The sequence below is a fragment of the Rhinopithecus roxellana genome, chromosome 2, assembly GCF_007565055.1.
Source record: "Rhinopithecus roxellana isolate Shanxi Qingling chromosome 2, ASM756505v1, whole genome shotgun sequence".
NCBI classification, from domain to species: Eukaryota; Metazoa; Chordata; class Mammalia; order Primates; family Cercopithecidae; genus Rhinopithecus; species Rhinopithecus roxellana.
Genome location: NC_044550.1, coordinates 107,653,544 through 107,681,121, shown reverse-complemented (window position 1 = coordinate 107,681,121; position 27,578 = coordinate 107,653,544). Strand labels below are relative to the sequence as shown.

The window sequence follows — 27,578 nt, the reverse complement described above, 5'->3', positions numbered from 1 at the left end:
TAAGATACATAAGCAACAAAGAGAAGAAAAAAGAAAATCATATAATTCGGCCGGGCACAGTGGCTCACGCCTGTAATCCCAGTACTTAGGGAGGCTGAGGCGGGTGGATCACGAGGTCAGGAGATCGAGACCATCCTGGCTAACACGGTGAAACCCCGTCTCTACTAAAAATACAAAAAATTAGCCGGGCGAGGTGGCGGGCGCCTGTAGTCCCAGCTACTTGGGAGGCTGAGGCAGGAGAATGGCGTGAACCCGGGAGGCGGAGCTTGCAGTGAGCTGAGACCCTGCCTCTGTACTCCAGCCTGGGTGACAGAGCAAGACTCCATCTCAAAAAAAAAAAAAAAAAAAAAAAAAATCATATAATTCTATTATTCTCTCTTGCACGAGACATATCTGTGGAAGGTAGATGTTCTTGCTAATCAGTACATGGTAATTAATTTGTTTTAAAAATTCCCTTTGTTGGCTGGGTATGGTGGCTCATGCCTGTAATCCCAGCACTTTGGGAGGCTGAGGTGGGCAGATCACTTGAGGTTAGGATTTCAAGACGAGTCTGGCTAACATGTTGAAACCCTGTCTCTACTAAAAGTACAAAAATTAGCTGGGTGTGGTGGCAGGCGCCTGTAGGAGGCTGAGACAGGAGAATCGCTTGAACCCAGGAGGCGGAGGTTGCAGTGAGCTAAGGTCAATTAGGTAGCCTTATAATTGGAAGCAAAAGCAAACTTTTAAAAAATGCATGCTAGAGTGGTGTCCTTATTAGAAATATTGAAAGTTGAAGTTTTTCCTAATTCACTACCGTATCTTATGTTAATATGTATTTTATTTATAAAGAAAAATAAGATTTCTATTGAAAAACAAGTTGTTGATTATTTAACATCAGGAAGATATTTTGACTATAGAGGAAGTAAATGTTTTAAGTGGTTCACTGAAAGGACATTTCAATGATTAACAGGAACTGTGCTACACCAGTTAGGCTTAATAGTTTATTTAACATCTAGATATTTCTTCTGTTTTAGTTCTTCATTAAATTTTAATGTTTTCTAACTCTTGAAAACTCAGTATACCCACAAACAGCAATGGTAAATTAAAGCGCGTTAGATGTCTGTGTGGCTTCTAAGTGAGTCTAAAGAATTTGGTGCTTCTTAATATGAGATTAATGATTTTTTACTGGAGGGCTGGTTGGGTTTTGTAAGTATAAGGGGCCTGGTCCAGGGACAGCTGGGACCTGACATCCCTGAAATAGTGCGAACTGTTTGGGGCAACTTTTACTTCTCTGGCTAAGTCACAAAAAGTTGATGTTGTCTTCAGTTCACATTAAGGTGCGTGTAGGTTAATGACAACCTTGATTTTAAGAAAACTAAAAATGATAAGGTCCTAAGTCTCAGTTTCTTGAGGATGTGGGGGATGTGTGTGTGTGCGCCGCTTATGCACAGGTGAGTTTGGAGGGATGTGGCAGAAGAAGGGGGAGCAACTTTATACAAAAAGGAAATTTTAAAAGTCTTAATGAATAAAACTATATTATTACATTAGGGAGACTTTTCATGTTTTATTTTATTTCCAGAAGAGGACTGTCAGAAGGACCTAGAAGGCACAGTTTTACTGTGAGAAGTAAAGATCCTTTACCTACACATTTTACAAGAAATGTGCAGAAAGCCATTGATAAATATACCTGGTAAGAATTCACCTTGTTCATTGTTTCAGATTACAAAATCACAAAATGCCGGTAACAAATGTGGGAAAGGAAATTAGTGACTGGCCATGAATTTCTAAAAGTAAGATGCAGTTTTATTTTTAACCTACTGTAAACATCACACTGTAATAGTATACTGTGAAAATAATTAATTAATAAATTTATTTAGTGAAAGAGGAAGCAGGCTCAGAGAAGTGAAGCCACTTAGCCATCCAAGCCCTTCCAGCAAATGTGATTTTTTTGCCCATGTTCATTCCTGCAGCGAATCATCCTTGTCCTCCAGCGGAAGCCGCACACCCACAGGAGCCCACACCTCTTGGTCTGGGTCGGCCACACAGAGCTCTACCACCGGCTCGTCCACGGAGAGGGGCTCCATTTATTCCTGGAGAGATGACGTATGTCTCAGAATATTTTGGATAATCTTGTAATTACAGTGTATAGTGAAGAATTGCTTCCTTATATTCAAAATTTTTTTTAACCAATTATAAAAGCATGACCTGTTGCATACATACATGTACATACATGTAAAAGCATGCACATGTTACATGCGAAAATAATAGATCACGAACTGTGGAGAAAAGTGCAACTCCCTCATGACCTCCTGGCCCCGCCTCAGCTGCCCGCAGTGTTCTCGTTTCCGCCCTGCAGCCGGCTGTCCCGGTGTGTGCTCCCGGTGACTTCTTGATGGTATCCATGGCCAGAAATTCAGGACTTGAAGAGGAAAAAAATGTTGGAAAAGGAAAAGCTGTGACAGCCCACTGTGATTAGAGAACTCCCTGCCAGTGTTCCCAGTCGGATATTTCACCTTCACCTCCTATCCCTGGGAGAGCTGTTGTTGCCTCTGAACTGCTTTTGCCTGTGTGAGCCTGGGATTCTGGCTGGGTGAGCTCTGCTTCCACTGCTCCAGCTTGCTCAGGAACTCACTGGCTCCACAGTCTCCTCCCTCCTCCTCCCTCCAGGGGTCTCTGAGGATCCTGGGACACAGCCTTCCTTTTGTGAGGCCCACCTGGCTACAGCACCTTGGGTGTTCTGTTTTACCTCATTTATGCTGGTGGTTTTTTTTTCTTTCTCTTGCTCTCTCTCTCCCCCCCTTCTCTCTCTCTCTCTCCCCCTCTCTTTCTCTCTCTCTCCCCCCCTCTCTTTCTCTCTCTTTCTCTCTTTTTTTTAAAGACAGAGTCTCGCTCTGTCCCCCAAGCTGAAGTGCAGTGGCGTGATCTCGGCTCACTGCAACCTCCGCCGACGAGGTCCAAGCAATTCTCCTGTCTCAGCCTCCCCTGTAGTTGGGATTACAGGTGCGCACCACCATGCCCAGCTAATTTTTGTATTTTTAGTAGAGATAGTGTTTCACCATGTTGGCCAGGCTGGTTTCGAACTCCTGACCTTGTGATCCGCCCGCCTTGGACTCCCAAGGTGTTGGGATTACAGGTGTGAGCCACCACGCCCGGCCTCTTTGCTTTCTTTAAAAGCGGTTCCCCACTCCCACCGCACACGTGAATCCGCTTCAGTCTGCAGCTGTACAGCCGAGATTCTCAGGGGAGCGGGCAGCGGAGGGAGTCTGGAAGGGACTCAGCTCAGCACTGCTAGGAGGACTTTTCACGCACGCAACTCCCTTACTTAGGGGCAGCTGCCTCCTTCCTCAGCCTTACGCCCACTCACCGCCGCCGCTCAAGCCCGCCTTCCTTGGTAGAAGGCTGAGCACCACTGCTTTACTCTGTCCAAGTTCTAGGATTCTTTTAGTATAACATTTAATGGAATTACCAGGGAAATCCGCATAACTTCCATTTATAGAATTAAAAATACTCCAGACCCTATAATTTCTTTTCATCTTAATTTTTAAAAATGTATTTACTTTTTGATGGGAAATATTTGCAAAAGCAACGGAATGCAAAAGATAGAGAAATGAAAGTGAGCCCTCTCCCATGCCCCAGCCACCCAGTCTCCTCCTGGGAGATAAATATTATTATTAGTTTTTCCTTTTCTTTGTATTTTAAAAGAAATAATTCAACTCCCCTGTAATCTGGGAATCTGGTTTATTATCAATTTGAGAGAGGAGCTAATGCAGAAAATAACAAATAGCATTCTGTGAAAATCAACCTGGACTGACCATCTGGGGACACATATGTGTGACTAAATACACACTTTGCCCTGGAAACTGTGGAAATTCTGGTGCTCCAGAAATTTCTGTGGCGGGATCCTGCCTTGGCTCTGAGAGGTCCAGGAGAGTTGCCTCCCCAATGAGACCGTCTAGGAAGGCTGAGAGGTTTTCTCATCTCTGATTCACTGCAGCCAAGTGTAAGAATCTCCTAAGGCCAGAGGAAAAATTAATACTCGGGTCTCACCCTAATATTCTTAGGATAACTAAGGATTTAAAAAAAATTTTTCCAGTTCATTCATTTAAGGAGGTTAGTGACCTTTTCTACAAAAGTAATTTTCTTTTCTGTGGTATCACCAGAAGAAAAAAAAAATCTTGTATTTTGCAGGTGTGCTTAGGTGTGTCAGGCACAGCTCTGTGAGGGACACGTGGCTGCATGTGTGTGCAGACATACAGATGTTGGTGTGTCTGCGCAGACATACAGATGTGGGCATGTGTGTGTGTGCAGACATACAGATGTGGGCGTGTCTGTGTGTGTGCAGACATACAGATATGGGCATGTCTGTGAAGACATACAAATGTGGGCGTGTCTGCAGACATACAGATGTAGGCGTGTCTGCGCAGACATACAGATGTGGGCATGTGTGTGTGTGCAGACATACAGATGTGGGCGTGTCTGTGTGTGTGCAGACATACAGATGTGGGCATGTCTGTGAAGACATGCAAATGTGGGCCTGTCTGCAGACATACAGATGTGGGCGTGTCTGCGCAGACATACAGATGTGGGCATGTCTGTGTGCGCAGACATACGGATGTGGGCGTGTCTGTGTGCGCGCAGACATACGGATGTGGGCGTGTCTGCAGACATACAGATGTGGGCGTGTCTGTGTGCGCGCAGACATACGGATGTGGGCGTGTCTGCAGACATACAGATGTGGGCGTGTCTGCGCAGACATACAGATGTGGGCGTGTCTGCGCGCAGACATACGGATGTGGGCGTGTCTGCGCAGACATACAGATGTGGGCATGTCTGTGTGTCGACGCTGATGTCTATGGCAGTGTGAACACCTCCACCTATACCTGTATCTATGCAAATTCTCGAGTCTCATCACTCCTGTGGTAGAAGTTTTCTCTATTTAACAGTAAAAGAATCTGAGGCTCAGCGTGAGATGGCATTTCTCCCAAAGGTAACAGCTGGAGCATGGGTGTGTCTGACTGCAAAGCCACCTTCTTTTTCCATGTAATGTACCCTCCTACATGGTGGGTTACAGTAAATGTATAAGTAGCATTGATCCAGAAGCCCACATTTCTGTAACTTTCAGGGTCGTAACTAAATGTGCATTTCTGTTTAGGAATTTGATGAAGCCAGTGCACAGACAGTGCAGCGGTTACTCTGGGAGGTGGAGGAAATGTTATTTGAAGAGAAAGTGAATCCTCAGACCCAGAGTCTGCTGGCCGAATGCGGGGAGTGGACAAGAAGATCCCTCCATCTGAGGTGGGACCTGGTTGGTGGAAGTTCTCTGGGGTGGGTTTTCGAAGCGCCCACCCCTGGCCTGCCTCGATATGATCAATACATTTGGTCTGAAAGCACCTGCCCAGTCGGAATATGGACACAGAGCACAGTCCTTCACTGAGAGATCATTGTCCTCTTACGGTGTCTGAGGAAATACTGAGACATTCCAGTACCCAAGCGCCTTTTAATTTGCGAGAAGCAAATTCGGCTCATCCTGAGAAGGGCATTACACATACGATGAATGCGAGAACGGTGGAGGCCACCTCTTACCTTCACATTCACTGTGTGTGAGCAGCACGTGTCTGTCCATCACAGAACACAGCGAGGGTGGGCAGTGATGATTTACTGAATGGCTGGATAGATGGGTCTTCCCATCTCACCCATTCCTTATGTAGGGAGGAGCGTGTGTTACTTTTTATATCAAAGATGGAGGATATGGATGGGGTATGAAGGCAAGCTTTTCTTTTGGTCACTCAGCCAACGTACTGGGGGACAGTTTATCAAAGTTACCTGAGTTCCTCTAGATTCTGTCTGGGGAGAATCAATTAGAACGCTTATGTAAGTGTGGCTGGATTTTCTGGTTACATTCCCGAGATAACTTTTACAGAATTCTCGGCCAAACTAGAGCTTTTTGTTTTTTTTTTCTTTTCAATCCTTGATAAGTCACCCGCCCTAAAGAGTATGATATGTCAACTAGATACTAGTTGTGGAAACTCACTTTTCTGGGGATGGTCACTCACCAAAAATTCGGGAGCTCAGTCTTACTCTTGTCACTGCTATTGATAGAAATGGAGGCAAGGTGGGAAAAGAAAAGATTGCCAGGTACATAGGCCAAGTGTGCATATTTAGATGGTTTTATTCTTGTTATGTTTGTGTTTAACTGTGCATTAGTTAGTATCTATGGAGAGCTTCTGTGTGCCCAGTGTTGCCTGAGACACCTAAGTCTGTCATATATGATCTCTAAGCCATTCATGAGCCCTGCAAGGTAACCATTATTATCCTGTTTTGCAAATGAAAGACAAACAGGTGAAATTAGCCTGAGAACCTTGCCTGAGACTGAGTCAGTGGAAGAACAATCTGGTCTAAACTCTCAAAGTCACGCTTCTTCTATGATGCGTGATGCTTCCCATGTACCCATACACACTTCATCATATCATACACATGCTTTCAAAATCAGTGTTTCCTACTTTTAAAATCCCCAAACATTTTCCCTTTGTCTGATCAAAAATGTTAGTAGCTTCTCTTTGACCTTGCAGAGTATTAGGAAGACAGCTGACCCTGCCCACTGACGAAGGCGTCCAGCATTTCCAGGGCAGCACTGCTGCCTCCACGGTCCACAGACCCCCGCTCAGTGCCTGCGGATGTAGCAGCAACATCAGAGAGTATGTTCAGATGAGTAACTCTCAAGAAGTATTGTTAGCTGTGTTTTAGTTACACTTTTTAATGTTTATCTCATCTACAAACCTTGGCTCCACCCAGTTTGGAAATTTAGATTCCGATGAAGGGCAGGTACAGAGAAGAGTTTTTATAAGAAGCTTTTGATTCTGAATTGATGATAGGCATATGTATGTGTATATAGAGAGATGTGTAATATATGTATATGTGGAACACACATGCACACACGTGGTAGTTACCTTCCACGTTTGTTCCAAAGACGCTGTGAAAGGTGGACTGGGTGTAGGATGGAAACCGCCTCACTGGGATGGATTATAAGCCTCCAGACAGTGGCAGCAGGAGAAATGAAGCTCTGTCCTGTCATTTCTGTTCACTAGAGGATTTTGATGACTCTATGCCATTCACACATATCTGGTGTGCCGTGACACAATGCAGTCCTTTCACTGCAACCAAAGAGGGTACAAACTCATAGAATAATTTAGGCTTTTAAGAAGCCCTTACAATTTTTAATGATGCCTGTATGAAAGTGTTTTTAAGGACACGAGTTTTGTCCAATGTAATATTCAATCGTTTTGGGGGGGATTCTGTACTTTAAAGATAATTTAAAGATCCGCCGTGATCATTTAAGCATTGCGTTCTTGGTGTCCTATAAACTCCCATGTAGAATCTGTTTTTTCCCCATAGGTTGTGCATTTCTGGCTCTCAAATAGTCCCAGCAGCACTCTCAGCCTCTGCCCTGCCAGGCCCTGATGGCACGGGGGTTGCTGACCTAATGGCATGTTTGTCCCTGGAAGAAGAGGTTTACCATGTGGATGGAAAGATTGAAGAGTATTTCGCTTTTGACAGAAAAGAGGAGTAAATAGAATCTTATTTGACATTGGCCTCTTAAAATAATATTAATTTATTTGACATTATTGTTATCGTATGGTCATTAAGTGTTTTGTGTATATTTTACTCACTCAGAAGATTTCTGTTCTTTTGAGAGTAATGTACTCCCAGAGCTTTTGGATTCCTAGCAGGCAGCGCCTGTGCGGGAGCAGTGAAGAGGGTGTTCAGCGCCCTCGTAAAAGCAAACACGGCTCCTCGCAGTCCTGGTGCTGGGGGCTCCAGGTTCCCCATCCCTGGTTGCCCAAAAGGGCCTAAGGGGAGTCCCCGCCTCTGCACTAAATTCGTATTTTGTTCTTAATCAAAAACTACAACTATTACATGATAAAAATTTGCCCCATGATTGAAAATTGGCACATTAAAAAAGTAACATTGATAAAACCAGTCTTAACAAATTTAAGAAGACTGAAATCAAGCATCTTCTCTGATCTCAGTGGTACGAAACTGAAAGTCAGTAACAGGAAGGAAACTAGAAAACTCCCGAATATGTGTAAACTAAACAACCTGCTCAGGTAAATCAAAAACATAATGAGACAAATTAAAATGGAAACACAACATATTAAAACCAAACTTATGGGATATAGTGGAAGCAGCTCTAACAGGGAAGTCTATGGCAATGAATGCCTACACTGAGAAAAAAGAAATATCTGAAATAAACCACCTAACTTTGTACTTGAAGGAATGAGAAAAAGAACAAAGTAAGCCCAAACTTAGTAGAAGGAAGGGAATAACAAAGCTCCGAGCCGAAATAAATGAAGAGACTAGAAAAAGAGAAAGATCAGTGAAACCAAGACGTGGTTTCTTGTTTTGTTCCCCCCACCCAGTTTTATTCATGTGTAATTGACAAGCTATATATATGTTGAAAAAGAACAATGCTGTTTAACGAAGAGTGTTTATTAATATATGTATAAATGTATATACATGAATGTGTGTAGATAGAATTATTTTAACTCTAAGCCTTGATATTTTAGTAATTGGAGTGGGTTTTTATTCTTAGTGATGATGAATGTCTTGAACAAAAACCAGCTCAGCCTGGTAGGAAAAGGCGCAAACTGGGACTTCCTCCTGTTTCCCCTCATGACTGTGTCAAAGATGCCGTGACAGCAGAAGTGTTTGATCACGTCTGGACAAACATGGTAGAACTTTTGGAAGAGCTGATTAGAAAGCACTGGGAAACTACACTCACAGGTACTTATGTGCAGAATTGGCTTAATGAAAAGAAAAAGTCCCTGTTCCTCAGCCCTGCGCTCCTGCTCCCCAGGAGCCATACCTATAACATGATCAGTGAGAAGAAAAGTGGGCGTTCTGACTTTACTCACTAGTGCTCCTTAGTCCCTTCAAAAAGGACACTATTGTTTTTTGTGTTATAAAAAATAATGCAGGGCTGGCTGGGTGTGGTGGCTCACGCCTGTAATCTCAGCACTTTGGGAGGCTGAGGCAGGTAGATCACCTGAGGTCAGGAGTTTAAGACCAGCCTCGCCAACATGATGAAACCCTGTTTCTACTAAAAATACAAAAATTAGCCGGGCATGGTGGTACGTGCCTGTAATCCCAGCTACTCGGGAGGCTGAGGCAGGAGAATTTCTTGAACCTAGGAGTTGGAGGTTGCAGTGAGCCGAGATTGTGCCATTGTGCTCCAGCCTGGGCAACGAGAATGAAACTCCATCTCAAAAAAAAAAAAAAGAATCCAGGGCAGACATGGTGACTCAGAACTTTGGGAGACCAAGGCAGGAGAATTACTTGAACCCAGAGGTTCAAGGCCAGCTCAGCTTGGGCAACATAGCCATACCCTGTCTCTTCAAAAAATACAAATAAAAAGCCAGGCGTGGTGGCAAGTGCCTGTAGGCCCAGCTACTCAGGAGGCTGAGCTGGGAGGACCCCTTGAGCTCAGGAACTCAATATTAAAAGTAAGCTATGATCGCGCCACTGCATTCCATCCTGGGCAAAAATGCGAAACCATCTGCCCCCAAAAAATAACAGTGCATATGCAGTCTGGAAAACATACAGAAATCCACAAGAACAAGGCTAGAAGTCATGTTTTTTGTTATAGTAAAAATAATTTACCTAACTAATTTCTAATAATGAGAAACTTGTTTTTAATTTTTCAGGACATTATCTGTAATGTAAAATGTAAATATAGCTAAATGAATAATCCTTTAGTTATCTTACTTCAACATATAAAATATTCTCTAAACATAACATTGAACAAAACAAATCATAAAAATGTCGGTGATGGACATTAATGACCAGTTTTATTAATCAATTTGTACAATAAGGCAATAATCATGTTAACCTAAATCCTGTTCTTTTTCCAGTATTTAAGGAATTAGTTGGGCTTTGTGATGTGCTGAGAATCTTTATTGCCTGCTGTGTAATCCGCTTCTCATGCCACTGCAACCACAGTTACAGCAGCCAGTTGCTCCATACGGGTCACTGCCCTCCGTAGTAATGTGCGTAGTGGCCATAGCTTGGACTCGTGGTAGCTCAAGAACAAATATTCTCTTTTAAGAGTGAATTTTAAGTATTTGTATTAGATAATCTGATGTTTCTTATAATATTGATTCTTCTTTTGATTCAGAAGGGAAAAAACAGAGAGAAAAATTGAAAGTAGCTGGAAACAGATTTCCACATGTCCTCATTCCACACACTCACGCTGACGGAGCCAGTGGCCCCCCGTCCGGAAACTCCGAGGCCCACAGCATCTCCCTGGCTTCTCGTCTGAACCCGCCCCAGGTCGGTGCTTTCACACCCTTCTCCCTCTCGCCTTCAATCTGTGCGTCTCTCACCTTAGTTTGTCAGGAGTGCCGTTCTAGTAAGCTGTAGTATTGAGGTACTTGGGGCTGCTTGCCATGCTGCCTGCAGAGGGGTCCATGCAGGCTTTCCATGGTGACTTAAAGGGAAACCTTCACAGTGTCAGATGCCTGGAGCCCTTGACGTCCTGCCCATGAAGGACGAGGCTGTCCTCAAGTTCCTTGCAGTAGGAGCCCATGCAGGCGGCACCACTCTTGGCTTCCAGATGGAGCAGTATATCCACAAAAGGAACAGTGGTGGCATCTCTGTCAGAAATCTGAAGGGACCTGGGAGAAGCTGCTGCTGGCAGCTCGTGCCATTGTTGCTGTTGAACCCTGCTGAGGTCCCTGTCGTGCTCCAGGAACAGTGGCCGGCGGGCTGTGCTGCCACTGGCCGCTTCTCTCCTGGCAACTTCACTCACCAGATCCAGGCAGCCTTCCGGGAAACACGTCTGCTGCTGGCTACTGATCCCAGGGCGATCACCGGCCTCTCAGAGAGGCGTCTTGTGCTAACCCACCTTCCATTGCTCTGTGGAACGCAGATTCTCCTCTGCGCTGTGTGGAAGTCTCCATCCCGTGCAACAAGGGAGCTTGCTCAGTGGGCCTGAAGGGGTGGCTGCTGGCGCAGGGAGTTCTGGGACGTGTGACACCATCCCCCAGGAACACCCATGGGAGTCCACGCCCGACCTCTGCTTCTGCAGAGACGCTGAAGAGATTGAGAGGGAAGAGCAGCCTGGTGCTGATGCCGCTGTGGTCAAGGGGGAGTTTCAGGGGAATGGACTACCCCAGTGCCTGCTGAGCATTGCCACCCAGCCTGAGGCTGCAGACCCAGCCCCTGCGTGCACTGCTGCCCAGCCTGAGGGTGCAGACCCAGCCCAAGTACACTGCCGCCCAGCCTGAGGCTGCAGACCCAGCCCCTGTGTGCACTGCCACTCAGCCTGAGGCTGCAGTCCCAGCCCCTGCGTGCACTGCTGCCCAGCCTGAGGGTGCAGACGCAGCCCCTGCGTGCACTGCCACCCAGCCTGAGGGTGCAGACCCAGCCTAAGTACACTGCCGCCCAGCCTGAGGCTGCAGACCCAGCCCCTGTGTGCACTGCCGCCCAGCCTGAGGCTGCACACCCAGCCCAAGTACACTGCCACCCAGCCTGAGGCTGCACACCCAGCCCCTGCATGCACTGCTGCTCAGCGTGAGACTGCAGACTGCTCTGAAGGTGCAGGCGCCCCCTGTGCCTATTCAGCAAGTCCCTACTGCAGACTGGAGCACTCAGCCTGCCAGGGAAGCCTGTTCTGCAACTCCCAATGCTCAGGCCCCTGAACGAGGAGGATCAACCACTGAGTGGTCTCAAGCTGTTCTTCCACAGGCCACCAGCAAGATGGAAATAAGGCTGATGGAAAATAATCAGTTTCTATTTAAAACAATGATATTCAGGTCTGTTTGCAACGTGATTATTTCATGAAGTTTAACAGAATTACCACATGGTGCTGCTTTGAGATGTGAAGCTGTTTTCTGTGTTTTGGGTCATAGAAAATGCTTTCCCCCTAACATTTCCAGCTAGTTTGAAAATTATAAATGTTCTCCCTTCTTTCTACCAAAGTGATGAAAGAATCGGCGAGTGTACATTGGGCTTACTCAGCGTTCATTGGTGGTAGTGGAGGCGTTTTGAGGAGACAGAGGTGAATCCTAGTGATGTAAAAGCCGTGACACAGGGTCGGGGGCGATACATTCTGTGAGGGTCGCACAAAAAAACAAAAGCAAAAACAAACCTTGTAGAATAATCAAAGAGTGATTTGTTCTGATTACAGGAGGGGATTGGTCTTTTACACTGGAGGTAAAATTTGAGCAGAAACATGAAGGAATGAGAAAGGCTCTTGTGGGAGAGAACTCTGGGTGGGCCATTTCCGGCCAAGCCAAGGCGTGGATCAATAAAAGATGGGGCCTGTTTGGGGACTGTGACTGGGCTGAGCTTAGGGGATAAGAAACTGGGAACCGCAGCGTAGTGTCAAGAACGGGGATTAAGAATCGAGAGGCCTGTGAGGAGTATTCTTCTGGACGTGTTGTTTAACTTTGCTGAATTTTAGTGTCCTTAGCTTACAATGAGATTATTATCTTGTCCAAGGCATTATCACGAGGATAAAATCATAGAAATACCTGAGAGCTCCTACCACAGGGGCCAGCACATACTGAGCACTTAATGCATTTTTCTTGAATTGCATTTTTATTGAAAGATGTGATCGCAGGTGAGGCTGGAAAGGACACGCTTGTTCACGTGAGGCCTGTAGTGGTGCCAAGGAGGTTGTTTCTGCTGCCTGCCTTGTGTGGGGGAGCAGGGAACACGGATAAGGCAGGATTCCTAGTCCTGAGCTACACAGAATCTGTAGTATAGCTGGAGGGTGTCCAACCATGCCAAACAACACACACCACATACACACACCACACCACTCACACACACACTAGACACACCACACACACACCACACCACTCACACACTAGACACACCACACACCACATACACACACCACACCCACACACACACACTAGACACACTACACACACCACGCCACTCACACACCACACACCACATACACCACACCACTCACACACACACTAGACACACCACATACACCACACCACTCACACACACACACTAGACACACCACACACACCACGCCACTCACACACCACACACCACACACACACCCTACACCACTCACACACTAGACACACCACACACCACATACACACACCACACCACTCACACACGCACACTAGACACACTACACACACCATGCCACTCACACACACACTACACCACTCACACACTAGACACACACCACTCACACACACACTAGACACACCACACACACACCACACCACTCACACACTACACACCACACACCACATACACACACACCACTCACACATAGACACACCACACACACCACACCACACACACCACACCCGCACACTAGACACCACACACACACCACACCACTCACACACTAGACACACCACACACACCACGCCACTCACACACACACCACACACCACATACACACACCACACCACTCACACACACACTAGACACACCACATACACACACCACACCACTCACACACACACTAGACACACCACACACACCACGCCACTCACACACCACACACCACACACACACCCTACACCACTCACACACTAGACACACCACACACCACATACACACACCACACCACTCACACACACGCACACTAGACACGCCACACACACCATGCCACTCACACACACACTACACCACTCACACACTAGACACACCACACACCACACACACACCACACCACTCACACACACATAGACACACCACACACACCACACACACACCACACCACCACACACACACAACACACACCACCACACACACACACACACCAACACACATAGACACCACACCCACACACACACACACTAGACACCACACACACACCACACCACTCACACACTAGACACACACACACACCACGCCACTCACATACACCACACCACTCACGCACAGACACACCACACACCCCCCACACACACCACACCACGCACAACACACACTAGACACACCACACACACCACTCATACACACTGCATACATCCCCCCCACACACCCCAAACACACCACACACCATACACCACACACACACCAGACACATACCACATACACACCACACACACCCCCCACACCACTCACACACACACACTAGACACACCACACATACACACCACACACACACACCCTAGACACACCACACACACCACACCACTCACACACACACTAGACACACCACACACACACACCACACCACACACACACAAGACACACCACACACACCACACACACACTAGACACACCACACACACATAGACACACCACACCCACACACACACCACACCACTCACACACACACTAGACACACCACACACACCACACCACTCACACACACACTAGACACACCACACATACCACACACACACACCACACCACACACAAGACACACCACACACACCACACCCACATAGACACACCACACCCACACACACACCACACCACTCACATACACTAGACACACCACACACCACACATACACTAGACACACCACACACATCACTCATACACACACCACACCACTCACATACACTAGACACACCACACACCACACATACACTAGACACACCACACACACCACTCATACACACTGCATACATCCCCCCCACATACCCCACACAAACACACTACACACCGTACACCACACACACACCAAACACATACTACATACACACCACACACACCACTCACATACACACACTAGACACACCAGATACCACACACACACTGGACACATCCCCCCACACACCCCACACAAACACACCACACTACACACCAAACACACCACATACACACTACACACAACCATGCACACACACACCACACACACCACTCATACACACTGTACACATTCCACCACACACCCCCCACACAAACACACCACACACCATACACCACACACACCACACACCAAACACCACATACACACACTACACACATACACCACACACACCACTCACACTACACACACCCCACACACACACACCACACACCCCACACAAACACACCACAAACCATACACCACACACACACCACACACTATACAAACACATACCAAATACACACACCACACACACCATGCACACCCCACAGGTGCACACATAACACATACACACTATACACACACCACACACATACACCACATGCATACACAGCCCACAACACACCGCACATGTTCACCCCCCCACACACACCACACACACACCCCCCACACACCCACACACCCCACACATACACACACACCTTCACACACAACACACATTCTCCCACACACCACACACACACCACACCACACACACACATGCACACCTCCCCACATGGGAGGCAGTCTAGCTGACAGAGTGAAGCTTGCATATATAGACTACTAGTTCTGAGCTTGACGTCTTTATTTAATACTCCATGATTTTAAATCAGTCCCTGTTTCTCAAAACCTCAATTTCCTGATTTATGAGGTAGGAAGCTGTGAGAATTAAAGGAGAGAAAACATTTTGTATAGTGTGTGGTGTAGAGTGGGCGTTCAATAAGTGTTACCTCTTATTATAATCAGATGCTAATTATATATTAATAGTATATATAATCTTTCGTAATTAGATTTTTGTGTAATTTTAAAATTAGATGTAATATTTTGTAATTAGATTATGTATATTTTATAATTAGATGTGTTTTGGATCCTAAGTGCTCTGGGGGTCAGAGGAAAAATATACTTTTCACAGAGTAGGGTAAGATATGAACCAAACCCTGAATGATAGGTGTGATTTGTTAAGATGAGAAAGGAAGGGAGGCTCTTCAAAGCAAAAGCAAAACTGTGCACCTGGCACAGGAGCACCTAAACATCGATCTTTGTGAGACCAAAAGGACACAGGCCTGAACAGAATCCGTGCTTCAGGGGGCAGTGGGGAGAACAGAGCGCCTCAGAGGCTTGCTTCACTCTCTAGTGTGAGGGCTTTACAAGAAGTCTTCTGTGCCTTTTCTGTTCTAAAGAAACTTGTGGAATTGCTACCTGCTTATTGTATTTTTTTGGTCTCTTTAAACTGCTCTGACAAATTCAATACAGTATTTCCCACTTTTAAAAACATAGGCAGCATGAATATCACAAAAAGAGCAGTGGATGAACCTTTTAATATTAGGCAAAATAAACAGACCTGGAAAATACAGAAATTCTAGAAGCTGAGGCATTTTTAAAATAGCTGTTTTGTTTTTATAATTACTCTGTTCGGATAAGTGTTAAAAAAATAAATGGACAGCAAAGTTAACAATAAAAATAGAGCCTGTTTCGAAATACTCAAGATGTTCTAGTGGTAATTATGAAAGCTCTTAAGTTATTCCTCTGCATATGACTGTGGTTGCCACATCTGTTCATGAACTAGAACAGAATTCCAGTCCCAGAAATCCTGTTCTCCTGAATCTAAATATTATTCTTTAAAAAAAATTTTAATTTTACTGTAAGTTCTGGGATACATGTACAGAATGTGCAGGTTTGTTACACGGGTATACATGTGCCATGGTGGTTTGCTGCACCTGTCAACCTGTCATCTAGGTAAATAGATTTTAAATCCTAGTTGGTCATGTTGTAGGACTGAAGAGGGAGTTGAGAATTACTTAGCCCTTAGCTCACACTTTCTGTCATCTCATTTAATTCTCACAATAGCTCTGTGAAGTACGTATGATTTTTCCCCAATGTAAAGATGAGGCCATTAAAGCTCTAAGAACAAAGTAAGCTTTCAAGAATTACAAATCAGGAAGCAGTGAGAGCTGGGATTCAGACGGAAGCTTTCGAGGGCCCAGGCCATCTCACTGCTTCTGGGAAGAGAACCCAGGCAAGTATGGAGGGGAGGGGAGGAGAGGAGAGGTCCGGGCAAGCAGGCTAGCGAGGAGCCGTGATGCCCGGCCTGTGCTGCTCCTGGTTCTCTCTCTGCCTTCCTCACCCTGGAGTTACCAGAGGCTGATACACATTGAGCACACTAGGGCTCCTTGCCCTCCAACCTCTGGGATCTCAGAGCATGGGGGAGACTGAAGCAGGGCTCTGCTTCCCTGCAGCCTCCCTGCCGCCTCCCTGCGAGGTCACCCTGGGCTGGTGGCATTTCTACCCCGTGCAGCTACCCTCTCCGGGTGCAGGAACCTCTCCCTCACATCTGGCCACTTTTGGCCAGGTGTGCTGAATGTCCCTACTATCGGGGAATTAACCAGTTCGTTGTTAATGTCTCAGCCCACATCTTTATAAAATATCTCCCCTTTATTAGTTTTTCCTCCAGTTAGCTGGTCAGTGTGCTGTGTGTTTCCTGCTGATTTCGGACAAGCATCAGTCATTGGAACGGCACTGGGCATTTGTAATTTTTTTTTTTTTTTTACTGTTCTCAGATTCATCGCTTCTCCAACAGTTTTTGTAGTGACATGAATGGCGTCATGACAATTCAAGCAAAACCACTTCAGCGGAGACCTACCTATTTTGCCGACAGAACGCAGTATGTATCAGAATCAGTAGTAGTTACCCAGCCTCTTCCCTGGGCTGCAAACACTGGAGCACTGAAGATTGCAGGGGGCATGAGATCACGAAGGTCCCACTGAATCCCAGGCTTCGGATGTGCCTGAGCACGTTTGGAAACGCAGAAACAGACCCTTCAGTACCAACCACACGACAGTTACTACCGTGTATTTGGTTGGGAGAGATGGGGAAGGGGAATGTAGTCCTGAAATTCTGAATCTTGTGGGCTTGACTGTTTGATTACTAACAGTGAAAACCTTAGCTCTCTTCCTGTGGATGATTCTTCTTTGAAACAGAAATGGAAATGATGGGTCTCTTCATTCATTCAAACAGTGCTTAGGAGTGTGTTCTAGGTGCCAGACTGTTCTAGACAGTCAGTGCTCAGCTAAGCACAGACAGGTGCGTTCCCTGTTATCCCAGCACTTGCAGCTGAGTAGCTCACAGGATTTCCTTCCCAGGAATGAGAAGGAGGACAAAGCCTCGGGTGGAGGAGCAGGTGCTCTCTCCTCCGCACGGCACAGACTGGGACGGGCCTCAGACACTCATGGATTACCACCTTCTGCAAAGCAAACACCGGTGCCCTGGAGGCTGCCTTCCCTTGCTTCAGATTCACAGAGACTAAAAACCCCCAACATCTATAGTGACGAAGTTCTTCGGGCAACAAAACTGTGAGTCTCGTTTCTCTCATAGTAAACTAAAGGCCATGCAGGACCTAGACGCTTGTCAGTTAGGGTTCATGGATCATCCCGGAGAAATCATCCTCTATCCAGTTTTACACAGATGCTTTTCTAATGAGTTCATTGAGTATTTAACGTTCTGCTTGCTCCAGTGGTCTGCTTAGCTGCATACTAGCACACAAGGTCAGGCAGTGTCCCTGTCACACAGGCGAAATGAGCCTCTGATGGTGGGGTGACCTTGGGTGGAGTTCAGTGGTCTCACCTGTGCAATGAGTAATTAGCTAATGCCTTTCAATTACATAATTAATACTTTTTAAGGGGAGGTTTAAATAGAATAATGTATATAAAATGCTATAAAAATAAAAGGACTGTGTCCCTATCGGATTATCTTTAAGGATGGGTTTCTCTCTATGTGGGAGTTTCAGGAAAGCTTTCCATCTCAGGGATGCACATCCCGTCATGGCCTCATTAGAAAGGTGTTTGTCTCTTGCCCTCCAGCCAACTTACCAGTGTCGGCCAATACTTAAATTGATAATAACAGCTGATGTTTATTGATCGCTTTCTTTGTTATCAGCACCAGGTAAATGAATTATATTTATGATCTTATTTATTCCCCACCATAAACCTTTCTATGGCTGAGACTCATACTACCCCAAATCTGAGACGAGGAAACAGGCTAAGCTTGCCAAAGGTCATCCCCGCCAGGAAGAGGGCCACCCGGACACACCCACCAGTGCTCTCAGGCTTTAGAGACCACCCACTGGACCCCCGGCCTGCAGGGGAGCGGTTATCAGGAGCTGGGCTCAGGAGTGGGCGGCTGCCAACACTCACCTGGCACCCGGACTTTTTCCAGATGCAGTCGGAAACCTCCTTTCAGCTTTTTAATTGGTGCCTGTTTCTTTCACAGTTTGGGACTGATGTTTCCAGCTGTGTTGCGTCTGCTGTGCTGATTCCTTCGAGATCCCTCTCCCTCCTCCGCCTCGCTTCCCCCCATGCCAGTCGGCAGCAGACGGTGCCAGTCAGCAGCACACAGTGCCAGTCAGCAGCACATGGCAGGCTTTCTCCTCCTGCCCCAGCCTACCTGGGCCCCCGGTCACACCTTCTCCTCCTTCATCAAATAGAAACTTTCATCAAATAGAAACCCTTTATGTTTCCTACTGAGATACATTCAGATGCCTCCAATTGTGCAAATCCCTCTGTGTTCTGACTCCTCCCTCCCTGTGAGCGGGTGATTTTTCAGCTTTCTTTTTATTATTGCCACCCTGAGGAGCCCTTTTAGACCATTCTTCCCAATTGCTCTCCCTACACGTGGAATTGTAGTCCCACAGACAGCCTGTTTTTCTGTGTGCATAGCTGTGCTCTACACATACGAGGGAAGCCGTGGCTTCAGGGGGCCAGTGCCCTCCCCCTTTGGTGATGCTACCTCACCTGTGTCCCCCGGCTTCTCACCTGCCTGAATTCTCACCTGCCAGAATTCTCACCTGCCAGAATTCTCACCTGCCAGAATTCTCACCTGCCAGAATTCTCACCTGCCAGCCTCACTTTCCCTCTGGCCCCACACACACCAGCTCTGCGTCTTCTCCCCTCCATCCTCTGTCTTCCACCTGTATCGAGATAACATTTTCCCCCAGTTTTCAGAGTGCTATAAGTTTCCTGGGGAGCATCAGGATAATACCACAAATAGCAGAAATGAAAGACCTCCGGTGTGCCCATCACACAGAAGTCACAGCTCTTGGCAGATTTCCTGTCACTTGCCAGTTACCCATGTACCTGGGTGCTCAGTGACATGATGCTGTGTTGCAGGCCGACTGGCATGGAGCACATGGTTTCGCCGCTGGTTCAGACATCACGGAGCAGGTTCCCCCCGATAGGCGTGGAGACCAGGGAGCAGAATATGGCAGTTCCTGGATGCCGCCTTGCGTCTGTAAGACAGATTTCATTGTATTTCAGTGGACCATTTAGGTTCTGTATTGGAAAACAAACAAAAACAACTTTGGCACTTCCAAGTGAAACTAGTAACATAAGATCGGAGTGGCTGTATTCAAATGCCTTCATTATCTGTTTCCAGAAAGTAAATGAATGGCTTGTGAGAATTTACAGGGAGCGAGAGGCTTAATTCACTGTTTTGTGAAATAAAAGCATGTCTTGAACTAAATCAGAAATTCCAGGTGTCAAGGAAATCTCTGACAGGATAGTGGAGCAAGGAAGACAGCATGAGATTTGGTCAGGAGACAGGCAGGTCCGCACGGATCCTGCCACAGAAACTCTCTTCTATGACTTGGTACAAGTCACTTTAATCTCCCTGAGCCTTAGTGTTCTCTATACAAGGGAATTAATGATTCTTACCTCTAAAGAATTGTTGGAAGGACCAAATGAACTCAGAGGTGTTAAATAATTCCTGATGTGAAATTATGAGCTCAGTCAATGATGACCCTGGTCATTTTTATCAGGTCTCATTTTTACAGCTAACCTCTGCCATGTCTATTGCAGTGGAAGGCGATACCTTCTGCAGTGAAGCTCCCCTCAGCCAGGCAGTCGCACAGGTCTGGGGAGTGTGCTGCTGTCCGTATGCAGAGCCAGGCAGCCCCCAGGTTTACAGCCACCCCTCCCTCCACTCTCACACAAGTAACTTGTCTCTATTCATTTTATACAACACAGAAGGACCCCAGTTGTAGGAATATAAAGACATAGTGAGAGAAAAACCCTCCCTGGGGTGAGGTTTCCTCCTGTATGCCCTGTGCCACCTTGAGCCCAGCACTGGAACCCATTCCCAGAAGGCAAGAGTTGCAAAGTGTTCATGTTTAACCTTAGAATAACATAATTTTACAAAAGGTGGCTGGACGCAGTGGCTCACGCCTGTAATCCCAGCACTTTGGGAAGCCAAGGTGGGTGAATCACGAGAGCAAGAGTTCGAGACCAGCCTGGCCAACATAGTGAAACCTCATCTCTACTAAAAATACAAAAAAATTACCCAGACGTGGTGGCGCATGCCTGTAATCCCAGCTACTCAGGAGGCTGAGGTAGGAGGATCGCTTGACCCCAGGAAGCAGAGGTTGTAGTGAGCCGAGATCACGCCATTGCACTCTAGCCTGGGTGACAGAGCGAGACTCCGTCTCAGGAAAAAAAAAAAAAAAAGGCAAACATCACATTAAAAAGCCTGCTGCTTTACAAATGCAGAATTACATTTCTATTAAGGTTTTATATCTCTCTTTCCCTATTATGACACTATCATTTTATCAGATTTAATAGTGCAGTTACATAATCAAAATATATTTCATCAGGTATTTATCCTTAGGAGACCTGATCCTTAGTAATGTCTAACTAAAAGTTTCCAAATAAATGAGTGAATGATTGAGCATGTAAAGATCTTCTTTTATGTTTTTAAGGATTGCATTTATTTTAAACAAGAACATATTATCCTTCATTTAGTACAGAGGAAGGCATCCACAAAACCGTGTGTCGAGTGCTGTGCCTGACGGTATAGAACGATCACGTCTTCGAGAAAGAACCGCTACCCTGGAACAGCTGTCAAGGCCCAGCACAACCCATACGTTCCGGGTGGGTTCTCTGTTTACTGTAATTTTAATTTTGAAAAACATTTGAAAAAAATGAAATTTGTCCCTGATTTTATTTTTCTTCCAGCAGTCAGATACGCCTCGAAAAAGTTCACTGACACAAATGGAATTTGCTGCTCACACATGGACAGGTCAAAGTATTTTGACAGGTCAGCCTTTCTCCATATATAAATAAAGTGATGTAATATGTGAGATTTCAGGTTTCGGAAAGTGAAATGGAAGATTATCTACCTTGATAAGCCTATTCCGCTCGTGTAGGAGGGAATAGCAAGTGTCTGTGGCCTGTGGCCTGCCCTCGGAAACCTCGGTCACAGAGCGCACCTGCACAGACACGCATGCCCTCACCTGCTGTCAGGTCAAGAAGGGGGAAATGTCCAGAAGCTCTCCATGAACTAGGGGCCTCACTCTAGAAAGAATGCTGTCTTGGGAGAAGTCAGTCCCTTGTTTGCTATAGAGTTTTCATGCTCTGTTTCTAAGTGGAACTCTAATCTTAGATTCTCTTTGAAAATCTGATGATAAAAATGCCTGAGAAAATTAACACAGATTTGCTAATTACTTTATAACATAAGGTTTTACAGAGAAATACGAATTCTCAGCCTGGTGTGTTGTTCGCAGGATATTCTAGTTTGAATACGGGCTGGTGATGGTTCCACTTCCAGAACAGTCACCCACGCTTTTTCAAGGTGGTAGCATGGCCTCATCATGAGGTGTGCTGCTTTAGAGTCTGACATTGGATTTCCACCCTTGCTCTGCCACCAGCTGTGCAACCCTAGGAATGTCCCAACCTCTCTGGCCCTCGGCTTCCTCTTTTATAAGAAGCTGGGTAGATAAAATAATTATTGGAAATCTGTGAAAAGGACCTAGCTAGATACCGGGCATATATTGCTCAAAAATTATGAAGTATGAACCATTTGTATTATAAATGATCTGAAATTTCAGGGATAATTTATTGTTTTACAGAGAATTTTAAACATATAATCCTAAAAATAAATTTCGTACTTTGGGAGGCCGAGACGGGCGGATCACGAGGTCAGGAGATCGAGACCATCCCAGCTAACACAGTGAAACCCCATCTCTACTAAAAATACAAAAAACTAGCCGGGCGAGGTGGTGGCGCCTGTGGTCCCAGCTACTTGGGAGGCTGAGGCAGGAGAATGGCGGGAACCCGGGAGGCGGAGCTTGCAGTGAGCTGAGATCCGGCCACTGCACTCCAGCCTGGGCCACAGAGCGAGACTCCGTCTCAAATAATAAATAATAATAATAATAATAATAATAATAATAAATAAAATAAATTTTGTAAAAAGTAAGCATTGTGTAATACAGATCTATCTGTTCTCATCAGCCCTTCTGTCGCCCTGTAGTATAGTGATGTCATGGATTCCTCAGCTCTTTAAAATTTTGCTCCTGTGCTAATAGCTCTGGGCTGCTGTGCTTTTTGTTGCTTTTCTGGACATTGTATGTTCCTTAGCAGCGTTAGCCGTCATTCTCATGGCAACAGCTCCTTCTCTAAGAAGCAGCCACGCTACATGGTTAGGTGTTGCTTTTGTTTTTTTGAAGACGAAGCCTCGCTGTGATGTCCAGGCTGGAGGGCAATGGTGCAATCTCAGCTCACCGCAACCTCCACCTCATGGGTTCAAGCGATTCTTCTGCCACAGCCCTCCCTGAGTAGCTGAGATTACAGGCACATGCCACGATGCCTGGCTAATGTTTGTATTTTTAGTAAAGATGAGGTTTCACCATATTGGCCAGGCTGGTCTCAAACTCCTGACCTCAGGTGATCCACCCATCTCGGCCTCCCAAAGTGCTGGGATTACAGGCATGAGCTACTGCGCCCGGCCCAGGTGTTGCTTTTAACACAATTGTAGATGCTTGGGGGAAAGTAGGTGCCCGAGTTAGCTTATCAGTCATGGATGGGGTATCAAGCACTCACTCTGTGCCAAGGTCTGTGCCGAAGGCTGGGATTCAAACAGCAGGGGTGTTTCTGTCTGTGCCTCAGGGAGCATTGAGCCTGGCAGGCAAGCTGGAAAAGGCTGTGAGGGGGTGAGCAGGAGCACCTGACTCCCCTGTCGGGTGGCTGGAGGGTGCCGAGTCTTCCTGGAGGAGATGACCATCGCAAGAGAGAGCGGGAGTGAGGACTGACGGACGATTCTGTGGATGGCCAGCGGCAGCTGGTGCTGAGAGAGGGAACTGGAGGGGTTCTGATGAGTTCACTTTTGGGGCTGCTGACTGTAGCACCCCAAGCAGAGACGTCCAGTAGGTAGTTTGGGCACACAGTGGAGGTCTGGAGTGGGAATTGGGTTCTGAATTTGTTTTAAATCTTCACTGTTGATCATTGACCAAATGCCAGGTCAGTGTATTCTCTTATCAGTAACTTTTTGCTTTGAAATACGCTATTCATTTCTTCTACAATTATAAAAATAATACATTATCAAAATAGACAACTTACAAAACACAGAAATCCACCAAGGAAAACACAGCCAAGGCCCCTGATCTCACCACGTAGAGAGAACGTGGCTCAAAGGTGTGAGCTGTGATGACGGTACGATGAGGCGCGTGCCCCATGCAGATGTCCCCAGGCCCCAGGTGAGGCTGCAGGTGAGGCGCGCGCAGCCTTACACACAGATTAGAGCTTGGGAGCAGAAAGGCCTAAGTCTTGTCCCTCAAAAACGAAAAGCTGTGTCTGTCCTCCTAAGCACTCTGTCAACGTCAGCCCACCACGCTGCTCACACGGGGAGTCGCCTCTCTGGCCACCAGCTTAGGCAGCACACCACGATCTGCCAGGACATTTGGGAATGAATTAAAAACCAGAGTGGATTCATGGTGGCACCTTTGGAGTATCACTCACTGCTTTTTGGAAGAGGAGGTGGGGGTAGAGCCTGTATGGAGGGACTCTGGGGGCACCCACGGGAGGTACATTAACACTGCAGTCACATATGGCCGCTTAACTCATGCAGGACCCAGAGAACGGGCTACACCAGTCATCTGCACCTCACTGCCTCTTAACTACTGACCCAAGACAAAAGAGCTATTAGAAGGGAGAACACAGCCAACCAAATGCACAGCTCCAAGAGGTTTTGCATCTATAATGACAAGCTAACATTTAGTTCTTTGGTTCAAAATATTTCCCCTCCTTAACCATTTTTTAAGGCTGCAAAGCTCATCCCCATTTGGGGAGTGCTAAGGGTATGTCCAGGCCCCCTCAGGATCAGGCTGGCTTTTCTTCCTTTCCACCAGGTGCACAGGCAAACTGGCCACAGGGGACTCTCTGGAGCTCCATGCGGCTCAGCACGGTCTGTGCAGCCTGGAAGGGAGGGCCGAGATGCCCAGGGCTGTAGGTGCCGGCCTGTGCATTCCGGAGGAGGCCATGCCTGGTGGTGGTGAGAGACACAGGCCTTGGCACGCAAGTCCTAGCTCTGCTGCTGGGTGCTGTGAGACCAGGCATTCCCTGCGGGTCTCAGCTTCTGTATCTGTAAAATGGGAGTAGCACCTCACTCAAGGACTCCTGAAGAGATTAAATAAAACATGGAGCAGGTAACACGGTGCCTGGTGCATAACAAGCCTCAACATATCCAAGGACTCATCCTGATCGCCCATGAGCCTATTGAAGGTCAACCCTGTCTCATTTAAAAAACAAAACAAGACTGTGCATCCAAGTCCAGGTAGGGTGACCCTGTCCAGGGCCAGCCCCCACCTAGAACCAGCCAGGCTTGTGCTGCTGGAGAGGACTGGCCAAGCCAACGCCCTCGGGACCAGCAGTGAGCAGCCTCCGAGCCTGCAGAGCAGGCAGGGCCCCTAACAGGCAGGCTGTGCGCAGAGACCCCTGGGGCACCAAGGGGCAGAAAACCTCCTGGGGAAGGAGGCCCTTTCACCTGCCCAAGTGGAACCTTCCCCACTGAACACCGGATCTCCCAGCACTGTCTGGCCTTCAGTCACATTTTAAACACTGGACAGAGGGACAGAGGGACGGAGGGACAGAGGGACAGAAGGACCTTTGTTCCTTGATGTTTTGTCTTTGTTCATCCGTCGGTCGTCCTCCAAATCAAAGTCCAGAAGCTTCTGCACTAATTTCGAGGTCAGGCTGAATCTTGAGTCATGAACAAAACTGTTTCAATTTTCCTCTAACTCTGTCTAAGTCTTCGTGGAGCTTATCATAAGCAGGATCCTTATAAGAGAATTTCTGAATCATTTCGATCGGTGATTCTACGAACGACATCTTTCTGCGGTCCTTCTCGGTAGCACAGCTGTGCGGGAGACATTCCCACACAAAAGCCAGGCCTTGGTAGCACCTGATCTCAGGCCAGATGTTGGTTCCATGCAGCGTGTGGTGCTGCCTTCCTTCAGTCACGCCCACGCTCCTGTCTTCCTTCTCCTTCAGTCACACCCACACTCCTGCCTTCCTCCCAGCCTTTCTGGCATCCAACACGGCCTGGCTCCCAGGGTCAGGGCCAGATGCACTGCTTCAGAGGAGGCGGTCTTATCAGAAACTCTGAGACAGCTATTATTGATGGTCAAAGGTCATTTCTATATCTGCAAAAGTGATCGAGGGTCCATAAGAGGGATCTTCCTGTCTTTCTGAGGGTTTATTTTCTTTTTCTCTGACAAGCAGGCACATAACCTCCTTGCTAGCTTTGCATCCAGGTCAAAAAGCACTGGGAACTACTAACTTATCAACTTTTATTATTTCTGTGATAGAAAAAAAAAAAAGGAGCCAAAGGGGTATCCCAGGTAGTGGGAAGGATCCCTTAAAGTACCTGGCGTTGCACCTGCCCCTGGGAAGCAGTAGAGCTGCCAGGAAGTAGAGCTCCCTCAGCCTCCTGGGCCAGGACTCGCCTCCGCATAGAAGCTTCTCGCAAATCCACCAGCTTGGGAGGACGCACGGCCTGCACCTCGACTTGGTTTTGGGGGAGCGCCCTTCCTTTTTCTCAGGACCCTAATTGGCAGTTTTTGCATATGACTATTTCCTAATTTATACAAAAGTGTATTCATAAAATATTTTTAAGTATTTGCATGGAATGTACAAAACAGCCGTTCTGAATAGTTGCCTTTGTAACATTTTAATGAGAATTAACTCTTGCTTGCTGTTTCCAGGTTCACAGTATGTGCCTAAATCTTTCCAGAGGACAACTTTGACTTTAAAGAAGAGATTCCAAATGACATCTTGAAACCACCTCGCTGGAACCATTGGTGCACTCATGGTCTCAGCACACCACTTATCGCTTGAAAACTGGAGGAACAAGTATTCTATTTATCTGTGTGTCTGACAGTGTGAGATGCTAGACTGAGAAAAATGCAAACAAATAAATCACTTAATTTTGAACACTTTACATTTTAAAGAGAGTAAAAGTCAAATCCACCAAGCTGCCTTGCTGAAAGCATCTCCAAGGTTCTGTAGGCTTTGCTCAGAAGACCCTGATGTATGTTTACAATCCGTCATTTTATCAATGATACACAAACATAATTAGCATGTGTTTGTACTCACATACTAATTACATATAAGAATATATTATCTAGGAACATGCCATTTATAACTTTGTACTCTGACGTATTTTCTAGTCTCATTAGTAATTCCGTCAAAATCCTAGACACTAGTAGATATTAGTATTTGAGACAATATGTCAGTCTGAATAAGACTCAGATTGTTCTAGTCATGCTGACTTTCTCATACATTTTTAAAAAGTGCTTCAGCCATGAACCTTTTTGAGAAATGTCAGTGGTGAAATCTCCCAAGCTAATTTTCTTTTTCTAGTTTCCATCTTCAAATTCAGACAGTTCACGTGAAGTACCCCACATTTATTGATCTTAGGGTTGAATGTAAATATAAACATAATTAAAAGCTATGGC

General features: G+C 46.4%; 1 protein-coding gene across 3 annotated transcripts in view; it reads left to right on the top strand.

Annotated features, from left to right (window-relative positions):
- Positions 1–27,578, top strand: part of FAM149A (family with sequence similarity 149 member A) — a 66,050-nt gene extending 38,472 nt beyond the window's left edge. For 2 of the 3 annotated variants that reach the window (XM_030926287.1, XM_010377983.2), the window contains exons 2-14: positions 1,559–1,669; positions 1,950–2,082; positions 5,132–5,274; positions 6,549–6,674; positions 7,372–7,542; positions 8,570–8,760; positions 10,151–10,305; positions 17,362–17,465; positions 17,944–18,153; positions 19,966–20,086; positions 21,592–21,720; positions 21,808–21,886; positions 26,826–27,574. In XM_030926287.1, coding sequence (XP_030782147.1) covers positions 1,559–1,669; positions 1,950–2,082; positions 5,132–5,274; positions 6,549–6,674; positions 7,372–7,542; positions 8,570–8,760; positions 10,151–10,305; positions 17,362–17,465; positions 17,944–18,153; positions 19,966–20,086; positions 21,592–21,720; positions 21,808–21,886; positions 26,826–26,899 — 1,747 coding nt within the window. In that variant the 3' untranslated portion in view covers positions 26,900–27,574. Of the gene's footprint in view, positions 1–1,558; positions 1,670–1,949; positions 2,083–5,131; positions 5,275–6,548; positions 6,675–7,371; positions 7,543–8,569; positions 8,761–10,150; positions 10,306–17,361; positions 17,466–17,943; positions 18,154–19,965; positions 20,087–21,591; positions 21,721–21,804; positions 21,887–26,825 lie in introns of all 3 variants that reach the window. The other variant, XM_030926278.1, reaches the window with a different exon arrangement.